This window comes from Benincasa hispida, chromosome 5, assembly GCF_027475165.1.
Source record: "Benincasa hispida cultivar pf3 chromosome 5, pf3_genome.v1.1, whole genome shotgun sequence".
NCBI classification, from domain to species: domain Eukaryota; kingdom Viridiplantae; phylum Streptophyta; class Magnoliopsida; order Cucurbitales; family Cucurbitaceae; genus Benincasa; species Benincasa hispida.
Genome location: NC_143482.1, coordinates 56,732,023 through 56,740,188, shown reverse-complemented (window position 1 = coordinate 56,740,188; position 8,166 = coordinate 56,732,023). Strand labels below are relative to the sequence as shown.

Genomic DNA, 8,166 nt, shown 5'->3' with positions numbered 1-8,166 from the left:
CCCAGATTTAATGATTTGGAATTTCATCATTAATTTAGTAAATGACGTGGCAATTTGTGATTGGTCTAAAATTTATCATTCAACAAATGTCTCTTTCAAGATTTATGCGCATATATAGTGGATGAATCTCGAAAAATATAAAGTAGGAATCAAAATCCAAATATATTTGTTCTTGAATTTGATCTCAATTGATGTGTCAGTCAAATTGTGAATTGAGTACATAAGTTTAAGTTGAATTTAAGATAAAATTTGGAATATCGCCAAATTTACTAAAAATTTTGAGCTTTGTTCCAATTTAATTAGATTTGGATTTAAGATAAAATTTGGGATATGCAAAAATTTGAATAATAGATATTTTTTTTCTTATCTGCTCAATAGGATACTTGAATTTGGAATATAACCAAATTTTAATTTGAGATGAATTTTAGATATTTCCCACACCTTGATTTAGAACCTACGTTTAGATGAATTTGATAAAAAATTTGGAAGATGCCCATTTTAATTTGAGATTTTATCCTTAATAATTTGGCTAAAAATCTGGTGATTTAGATTTGGGATAAAATTTGGAATATGCCCAAATTTTAATTTGAGATTTTATCCCTAATAATTTGGCTTGAGCATAAAAGTCTCATAATTTAGATTTTGGATCAAATTTGGAATATGCCCAAATTTTAATTTGAGATTTTATCCCTAATAATTTGGCTTGAGCATAAAAGTCTCATAATTTAGATTTTGGATCAAATTTGGAATATGCCCAAATTTTAATTTGAGATTTTATCCTGGATAAAAGTCTCATAATTTAGATTTGGGATAAAATCTGTAATATGCCCAAATTTTAATTTGATATTTTATTTGCAATTAACGATTTTGATTTTGAATAAATTTTGGAATATGGTCAGATTTTAATTTATGATTTTATCCACAATTTAAATTTGAATTTGATTAAAAATTAGAATATGTCCAAATCTTAATTAAATATAAATTTGAGGACAAAATCTAATAAGATTAAATTAAATAGGAAATTTGTTTAATTTAATTTGAAATTAGGATAGAATCAAATTAGGAAATCTGATAAAAAAATCTAATATTTCAAATCTTTTATTTGATTTGGATTTCCTAATTTGTTATGGAACTTAGGGAACCTATATAAATAAGACCCCAAACCCCTCAATTATCTTCATCCCCTCTTCTTCTAATCTTTCCTTTCTCTCCTCTTCCTCTTCTTCTTTTGTACAACCGCTTCTGTTCATGCTCGATAAGGTCTACCACTACCTTGTAGCACCGTTCGCATATCCTGAACGTCATGGGAGGGGCCCTGCAAGGCTTACAACTCTCCTATGTTTTCACCCTAGGGAGGATCCAGATAAGGTCTACCTTGTTATATTACTCTTGATCAAAATTTGAAGATAACGGAAATATGCCATTGAGTATTGAGGATGAAACGGATATGCCATCAAACTTTGAAGATGAGAAGAATATGCCATCAAGCTTTTGAGTGGAGTCAGATTGGCTAGAGTCGATCTCGCGTACAAGGTAGAGCCGGACGGACCAGAGTTGTCCTCTCATATGAAGTGGAGCCGGATGGACCAGAGTTGTCCTTGCATATGAGGTAGAGCTTGGCAAACCAAACTTGATCTCGCATATGAGGTGGAACCACACCCACATTTAGGAATCGAAGCTACACCAATTTTGGAGAAGGGGTGAAGTTGTACCTATTGGCTTTTTGGTCCTTAATCTCAAATTAATTAATTAATTAATGTTTTGATGATAACAAACTCAATTTTTTTACTTAAAGTCTTGTGTTTTAATATGTCCATAACACAGAGCTCGGAACAACGATTCCAACATCCACTAAGCAGAAGGTAAGTGTGTAGATATAAAAACTTATAAAGGTATGATTGGATCTTTACTTTATTTAACCGCTAGTAGACCCGATATTATATTTAGTGTATGTCTTTGTGCTAGATTTCAATCTTGTCCTAAGAAATCACATTTATATGCCGTTAAAAGAATTTTTAAATATTTGCTTGGTATTATTGATTTAAGCATATGGTATCCTAGAAATATTAAATTTAATTTGGTAGGATATTCCGATGCGGATTTTGCGGGTAGTTTACTTGACCGTAAGAGTACTAGTGGGACTTGTCAATTTCTTGGTAGTTTCTTAGTTTCTTGGTTTAGTAAAAAACAAAATTTGGTTGCCTTATCCACTACCAAAGTGGTATATTGCAGTTTCTTAATTATTGTTTTTGATGATTCCAAATGGGGAAAAGTTTAAGAAAAATATGCTATAAATTTGTTATGATTTTAATTGTATTAATTAGGGGGATAATTTATTTTTTTGAGTGAATTTCAAGAATGATCTTTATGGTGATATGTTGAATTTTATTATGTGCTGCATATTGTTTACATGTATTTCAAGTCATTTCTTGAATGGTTTGTCATCATCAAAAATGGGGAGATTGTTGGCTTTTTGGCCCTTAATCTCAAATTAATTAATTTTAATTAATTAATTAATCAATATTTTGATGATAACAAACTCAATTTTTTACTTAAAATCTTAGTGTTTTAATATGTCCACAGTGTAGAGCTTGAAACAACGATTCCAACTCCTCTTGAATTATGACCGAAACAAGTCTATAGAGAAAATACCGTGGTGGATGACGTGGCATAACCAACCGTGGTGGATGACGTGGCATAACCAGACCATTTGCATATAGACATGTGGCAGCATATTGGTTGAATAGTGGATCATTTAGAGATTAACATATGATGAACTTTTGATTTTTGAATTGATTTAAAATAAAATAAAAATTGAAATTTAAAAGAAATTTAAAAGGAAAATAAATTTAATATTATTTTATGTTTATGTCTAACGGCTAGTTTTTTACACATGGTATGTTTTTTTTTAAATTTTTGGATTGACTTTAAAGAGAATGAATTTAAAAAGAAAGTGAATTAAAAGGAAAATGAATTTAATATTAGTTTATGTTTATGTCTAACGACTAGTTTTTGACACATGGTATATTTTTTTTTTTTTTGGATTAATTTTAAAAAGAAAATGAATTTCAAAAGAAAAGGAATTTAATATTATATTTTGTTTGTATCTAACGACTAGTTTAGTTTAAAATCTCCACCATTTATTTTTCTTTTCCAAAATCCAATGATCCAAATTAATTGTGGTTTCCAAAAAATTTTCCATTTCTATATAAACCATCTTCCTCTTCAAATTTTAAACTAACAAATTTTACATTTCATAATCCTCCAAAACTCAAAAGTTCCATTGTTGTTCTCTCTAAGTTCCCAATTTTTTTTCTTTTCATTTTATTCTTGAGAGAGTATTATTGTATTGTGAGGATAAACTTGTTGAGTGCTTAAACTTATAAATCCACACTAGTGAGAGTTGTATTGTGTTCTTAAAAAATTCCAATATTTGTAATGGTTTGATCCTAAACCGTGGAAAGGATCGAGTTTGCTCTTGAACCCGTAAAAGGACGGTTGGGCTCTAATCCGTGGAAAGAGTCGGAAAGATTTTATTCAAATTCCCAAGAGGCCCTTGGGGAGTGTGGAATAGGTCGAGTTTGACCGAACCACTATAAAAATTACAGTGTCTTCTTCTCTAACTCTTTACTTTTTATTTTTGCAATTAATTTAAACAATTTATTATATATTTTAGTTTGTTCTTATTTATTTGCTAAAATTTGATAGAATTAAATTATCACATTTTTTATCATCTTATTTGTTGCATAAATTGAATTTTTCTTATTATTTATAAAAAGTGTATTAATTGGGTTAATTGGGTTGATTTAGAAAAAAAAAGTTTAATTAAACCCTATTCACCCCCTCTAGGGTTGCCATATTGATCCAACAGGATCCAACAGTACCAACATTTTGGAGAGGAAACGAAACTGCATCATAATTTTTGAGATGAAGCGAAGTCGTGCCATCAGTTTGGAGATAAAGCGAAGCCACGCCACAACTTTGGAGATGAGGCGAACCACACCAGACTTTAGAGATAAAGCGAAACTGCGCCAACATTTTGAAGATGAAGCGAAGTTGCGCCATCAATTTGGAGATGAAGCGAAGCCACGCCATGACTTTGAAGATGAAGCAAACCACACCACAATTTAGAGATGAAGCGAAGTTGCGTCATGATTTTGTAGACTGACTCATTGAATATGGAGTCGAGCCATGCACACCGACCATGAACTTAAAGATGAAGTGGAGCCATGCACATCGACCTTGAACTTGAAGTCGGAGCAGAGCCATGCACACTGACCTTGAACTTGAAGATGGAAGTGGAGCCATGCACACCAATCTTAAACTTGAAGATGGAAGCAAAGCCATGCACACCGATCTTGAGCTTAAAGATGGAGCGGAGCTATGCACATCGACCTTGAACTTGAAGACGGAACGGAGCCATGCACACCAATCTTAAATTTGAAGATGGAAGTAGAGCCATGCACAACGATCTTGAACTTGAAGATGGAAGTGGGGCCATGCATGCCAATCTTGAACTTGAAGATGGAAGTGGGGTCATGCACGCCAATCTTGAACTTGAAGATGGAGCAGCATCGATGGAGCCTCTGAATTTGAAGATGGAGAAGCATCGACGAGACCTTCGAGTTTGAGTTTGACAAAGCATTGGCAAATCCTCCGCATTTGAGTTTGATGAAGCATCGGCGAATCTTTCGCACTTGAGCTTGAAGAATCAGTGAATCCTCCGCATTTAAGCTTGAAGCATCCATAATCCTCTGCACTTGAGTTTGACGAAGCATCGATGAATCTTCACATTAAGCTCTACTTCGTGACTTTGAGCATGAAGATGCCATTGAAAAGCCTCAGACTTGAGCATGAAAATGAAGCATCAATGAAATCTCTGAACTTGAAGATGGAAGAGCATCCGAGTTTGATTTCGAAGAGGAAGCGAAGTGCATTCCAAGCATGTGCCTTTTCTTTACTATGCTAGCTCCTTACGAGGGATGAACTTCTAATCCGTTATGTTGCCCCCAATAGGGATTAACATCTTTGATCTGGAGTGTCATTCTTTAATAGGGATGATCAACAATAATATTGTAGTATCATATTTGCGTGGTTGTCATACCTCTTATGATGGACTAGACTTAAATTTCTTTAAGTTTCCTTCGTACATTTAAAGAAAGGGATCAAATCATGACGTAGTTCAAGTTTTTTTTTTTTTTTTTTTTAACTGGACTGAACTTCTTAATGATAGGGATCAAGTCATAATGTAGTTCAAAAAGAATTTTTTTATGCGCGATTGAACTTAAATTTCTTTAAGTTGCCTACCCTTTATAATGACAGAGATCAAGTCGTAACGTAGTTCGTACAGTTTTTATTTCTTAAGCGTAAAACTTCTTGAGAAACTTGTCGTTGATTGGGCCAATACTTAGCCCATTTTGATCAACTATCTTATACGCTCCATTTGTGTAGACTTCTTTGACGACGTAGGGCCCATCCCATTTAGGTGTAAACTTATTCCCCGTATGTCTTATCGTGATAATTGGTCTCCTTACGGCGAGCACTAGATCACTGACTTGAAAGGACCGAGGCTTTACATGCTTATCAAAGGCTTTAGACATTCACGCCTGGTAACATTCCAACGCATGTTGAGCTTCTAATCGTTTTTCATCCAGTGCTTCCAACTTTTGGAGCCGCAGTTTGGCGTTGTCCTCTATAGTGAGCCCATCTTGCACCGCCATTTTTAGCGATGAAATTTCTCTTTCCAAAGGAAGGACATCTTCTACCCCATAAACGAGAGACTACGGGTGACTCCTGTAGGGGTACGGTGATTGGTGCAATAACCCCACAACGTTTCACCGATCTTCTCCTACCAATCTCTCTTCGACTTGGAAACAATTTTCTTCAGTAGGTTGCACAATGTCTTGTTAAATGCCTCAGCCAACCCATTTGCAGCGGCATTATACATGGATGACTTGTACTGCTTGAATTTGAATTTTTCACACAACCTGTCCATTAAACTGTTAGAGAATTGTCTACCATTATCCATCACGATCTGATGGGGAATATCGTACCAATGAATGATATGAGTGCGGATAAAATCCATCACGTTTTCTTTCTTAGCTTCCCTTAGCACGACAGTCTCAGCCCATCTTGAGAAGTAGTCAGTGGCTGTGAGGATGTAGGAGTGCCCTACTAATGACTTAGGTGTTATAGGGTCGACCAGATTAAACCCCTATGCTTTGAAAGGCCACGAGGCCATGGTCGGATGTAGAGGCTCGGGCGGTTGATGAATGAAATTCGCGTGATATTGATAGGCTTTAAATTTCTTTGCATAATCCATTGAGTCCTGGATCATTCTTGGCCAATAGTAACCCATTTTTTTCAGCTGGAATTATAGCTTTGGTCCAGCTTGATGCGCGCCGCATACACCTGAGTGTGCTTCTTCCAAAGCCTTCGCTGACTCTTCTTTACTGAGGCATCGAAGGAAAAGTCCTTCAAAGGATCGGCGGTATAGGACTTCTTTGTAGTAAATGAAATGCGCGGCCCTCCTACGAACCTCGATTTTACGACGGGGGTCATCTGGGAGCCTTCCATGCTCAAGATAATTTATGATGGGTTCCCGCCAGTCTTCCTCGTCGATTAGGTAGACTGATATCACATTCGTTTCCCCATATGTAGTCCCAACCGGAAGTATAACCCATCTCCTCCAAAGCGATATATTAAGGGGCACATTATCCAGGTCCGTTAAGGCAATGGCTAGATTTGCCAAGGCATCCATTTTCTTGTTCTCTGTCCTCGAGACATGTTTCAATGCCACGCTTTCGAACTTCTCCATCAACTAGCGAACGTAAGTGAAGTAGGGTTTCAAGTCATCATGCTTCACCTCATACTAGCATAAGAGTTGATTGATTATCAACTTTGAGTCACCGAAGATTTCTATACAAGCTACTCCAATCTCTAAGGCCATTTAGAGACCAATTATCAAGGCTTGGTATTCAGCGACATTGTTTGAGCATAACTCGACAAGTGCGAAGCTATAAGACAGCATGTGATTTTCTGGTGAAATGAGGATGATACCTGCCCCCACACCACTTTTTCGTGCCGCACCGTCAAAGAACATGACCCACGACCCTAAGGTTTTTGTGGAGAGAACTTCGTCATCGGGCAAGTCTTCACTTAACTCCTAATCCGATGGAACTGGGTAATCTACCAAGAAGTCAGCCAATGTCTACCCTTTAATTGCCCTTTGCGGTACATAAACAATGTTGTAGTTGAAGCATAAGTGCCCACTTGGCTAAACGTCCCGAGATGATCAGCCTGGACAAGACGTACTTGATGGGATCGACTTTTGCAATTAAGTGGACTGTGAAGGCCTGCATGTAGTGCCTCAACTTATCTATGGCGAAGAAGAGCGCAAGGCACGTCTTCTCTATAGGAGAATAATTGCTCTCGGCTCCATTCAGGGTCCTACTTAAGTAATAGAGAGCGCATTCTTTTCCCTTTTCTCTTTCTTGTGCCAATAGTGACCCCAATGATCTCTCTTGCACTGCAATGTACAGTATCAACCTCTTGCCCGCTACTGGGGCTCCTAAGACAGGAGGGCTAATCAGGTACCTCTTTCTCATTCTGACAAGCCTCATCCCATTCGAATTTCTCTCCCTTTCTCATCAGTCTTTGAAAGGGTTGACACCGCCCTACCAGATTAGAAATAAATCTCCGAATGTAGGCCAGACGTCCCTGCAAACTTCTCAACTCATGTAGATTCCTTGGCCTTGGCATCTTCTGGATGGCATCGATCTTGGATTGGTCTATCTCTATCCCTCGATGTCTTACAACGAAGCCCAGAAACTTTCCTGAAGGTACGCCGAACGCACATTTGAGGGGGTTCATCTTTAATTGGTACTTTCACAGGCAATCGAACACGATTCTTAGATCTTTCAAATGGTCATGTCGTCGCTTGGTCTTGACCACAAGGTCATCCACATAGCACTCCACGTGTTTATGCAACATATCGTTAAACATCTTCTGCATGGCACGTTGATAAGTAGCCCCACGTTCTTCAACCCGAAGGGCATTACCTTGTAATAATATATCCCTTTTGAGGTTCGAAATTCGTCATTTCCTCATCTGCAAGGGTCATTCGTATCTGGTTATACCCGAAAGATCCATCCATGAAAGATAAGG

General features: G+C 36.8%; 1 protein-coding gene across 1 annotated transcript; it reads right to left on the bottom strand.

Moving 5' to 3' along the window:
* Window positions 1–5,848: 5,848 nt before the first annotated feature.
* LOC150036275 (uncharacterized) lies at window positions 5,849–6,817 on the bottom strand. The gene is made up of 2 exons (XM_090313621.1): window positions 6,412–6,817; window positions 5,849–6,150 (listed from the first exon to the last, which is right to left on the bottom strand). The coding sequence occupies exons 1-2, from the start codon at window positions 6,815–6,817 to the stop codon at window positions 5,849–5,851; spliced, it is 708 nt and encodes a 235-aa protein (XP_090169747.1).
* Window positions 6,818–8,166: the final 1,349 nt, after the last annotated feature.